Source organism: Trachemys scripta, chromosome 1, assembly GCF_013100865.1.
Source record: "Trachemys scripta elegans isolate TJP31775 chromosome 1, CAS_Tse_1.0, whole genome shotgun sequence".
Lineage (NCBI taxonomy): Eukaryota > Metazoa > Chordata > Testudines > Emydidae > Trachemys > Trachemys scripta.
In genome coordinates this window covers 340,110,095-340,112,832 of record NC_048298.1, presented here as the reverse complement: position 1 = coordinate 340,112,832, position 2,738 = coordinate 340,110,095, and the positions used below count along the sequence as shown (strand labels likewise).

The 2,738-nt window shown below is 44.6% G+C and overlaps 1 protein-coding gene across 1 annotated transcript; it reads left to right on the top strand.

Moving 5' to 3' along the window:
* Positions 1-801: 801 nt before the first annotated feature.
* On the top strand, positions 802-1,740 carry LOC117872481 (putative olfactory receptor 52P1). The gene has a single exon (XM_034760973.1). It carries the CDS (start codon positions 802-804, stop codon positions 1,738-1,740), a length of 939 nt encoding a protein of 312 aa, XP_034616864.1.
* The last annotated feature ends 998 nt before the right edge of the window (positions 1,741-2,738 follow it).

Below are 2,738 nucleotides of genomic sequence, written 5' to 3'. Positions count from 1 at the left end.
AGGGAGAACACATTCTCAATCTACTCTCTACCAGTCAGTATGTTATAGACTTTTTTCATATCCCCTCATATTTATCTCCTTTGTAAGATAATGATCCCAGTCTCTTCAACCTCTCTCCTTGATCATTTTCGTTGCCCTTCCCTGAACCCCTCTAGTCCTGCAATATCCTGTGTGAGAAGGTTTCAGAGTAGCAGCCGTGTTAGTCTGTATCCACAAAAAGAACAGGAGTACTTGTGGCACCTTAGAGACTAACAAATTTATTAGAGCATAAGCTTTCGTGGGCTACAGCCCAGGGTGCCCAGGGCTACACAGAGGAGAGTGAAACATTGTCAGACTGATCTCATGGCATTGTATTTTCTGTGTGATTTCCCATCCTACTCCTCCTGGATTTCAATATTTTGCTTAGTTTCTGTCCCTGCTTGCCCTGGGAGCTTCATAGGGCTGTGCACCCTGACACCAAAGTCCATGTCTTGAGCTCATATACTTAAATTATAACCTTGTTAGGTGTTTGAGGAGTTCAAGCTCTTTCCTCCAATACATGTTGCAGTTATTGACATTGAAGGTCATGTGCCATTCACATGGCTGGGTTAGCTCCCTCTGAGGACTTCTCGGGACTTGACCATGACCTAAATAATTTGGTGCCATCTGCAAATGTTGCCACCTCACTGCTCACCCCCCCCATTCTAGATTGTTAATAACTATCAAATATTTATTATAAAGTGTGTAATCCCCTACCTGTGCTTTTCTCCCTTCACAGGCACCCTGAGCATTTCTGAACCCGATTGACGCATTGACCACCTCATGGAAGCTTTCAACCTCACCCCCTCTGACCCTTCACCATTTATCCTATTGGGCATCCCTGGCCTAGAAGCTGCCCACATCTGGATTTCCATCCCTTTCTCTATGTTCTACATTATTGGCCTGTTGGGAAATTTCATGCTTCTCTTTGTTGTAGGCAAAGAGCAGACCCTGCACAAGCCGATGTACCTGTTGCTCTGCATGCTGGCTCTCACAGACATTGGCACCTCTACCTCCGTCGTGCCAAAGGCACTGTGTATATTTTGGTTCAATTTCAAGGGCATTACTGTGGGTGGCTGCCTCACCCAGATGTTCTTCCTTCACACAGTTTCTATTATGCAGTCAGCCGTCCTCGTGACAATGGCCTTCGATCGCTATGTTGCCATATGTAGCCCTCTGAGGTATGCCACCATCCTCACCAATGCACGAATAGCAAAGCTAGGGCTTGCGGGTTTGATAAGAGCTGTTTTCTTCATTCTGCCCCTGCCCCTGCTTCTGAGTAGGCAGCCATTCTGTGGCAACCACATTATCCCCCACACATACTGTGAGCATATAGCTGTGGCAAAGATGTCATGTGGGGATACCACTGTCAACAAGACATACAGCTTGGTGATGGCATTTGTAGTAATTGGGTTAGATCTGATACTGGTTGCCCTGTCCTATGGTCTGATCATCAGGGCCGTCCTCAAAATCTCCTCCAAGAAAGCCTACCAGAAAGCTCTCAACACCTGCACAGCCCACGTCTGTGTGATGATGATGTCTTTTACTCTCTTCTTTTTCTCCACTCTGACACACCGGTTTGGTCAGGGTATCACTCCCCATGTTCACATCATCTTTGCAAACCTCTTCTTCCTCATCCCCCCCATGCTCAACCCGATCATTTATGGGGTCAAAACCAAAGAGCTTCGTGACAAAGTGGTCAAATACATCTGCAGAAGGTGATCGCATGGGACCACTGACGTTAATACTCTGTGACAAGCGGAGGAAAGGATTTCTCCTCATTCCAAGCACTCCTCTTTCTGTTGCATAGTTCCCTTTCTCTAACCATCACCTGATCTCTTTAAGCATCACAACCCCCAACCCCACATACCCGTCACTCGGCCTTTCCATGACTTCCAGACTACTAGAAAATAATGCAGCTTTCTGAAGCAAGGTTGCTTTGCATTAGTCCCTGTGTGTACAGGGTTCTTGATCAGTTTGATGAACTAAAGCTATGCTTTTAGATAGCCAAAGAAAGAAACTACAATCCCAAACTTCTTTTTCATATGTGCAGTGATCCAGTGAGAAAAATTTACCTGATTTTGCTCTGTCCAGTAATTCAGGAAACCTGGAGGATAAACCAAATGTTTCAGTTGGAAAGTGATAATACAGGAAAGCTGCTGCAGGAATTGGGGACATTCTTTAGAGCTTGTTGGTGAGAGTTCTGAAACTATGTATTTTTGAGAATAGGACTGCTGCATTAAACTATGACAATAACTGTTGAGTCAAATTACTGACCACTTTGCACAGTCATTTTTCAGCTAGAACTTTCAAAACCAACACTAACCGTTCACGTTGTCAAAGATGTCAAAAGTAGATGTCAAAATTTCATATTGGGGTTTTTGCAACAGATGAAACAGAGATTATCACCAAATGTCGAGGTGATTGAATCGCTTGCAGTACTAAGTCCTTTTACTGCGCTCAGCTTGGGACAACTTAGTTCAGCTGATATCTCATTTTTGACACCGGTTAGTGGAGACCTTGTCCAGTTGGAGCAGCAATGGAGAGTTTTGCCCATGGTTCACTGGCCTCATACTCAGAACAGCCAAGTAGAGCAGTTTTGGGTTCAAGATCTTGAACACATGGATGCCACTGGGGACAAAGACTTTAATGAATTTGGCTTGTTTGCTTTTTCGTTGCTGTTGCTACCTTTTAGCAACGCTTCAGTTTAACGATTTTTT

Coding starts and splice junctions, on each gene's coding strand:
- LOC117872481 (XM_034760973.1), top strand. CDS start 802: ATGGAAGCTTTCAACCTCACCCCCTCTGACCCTTCACCATTTATCCTA.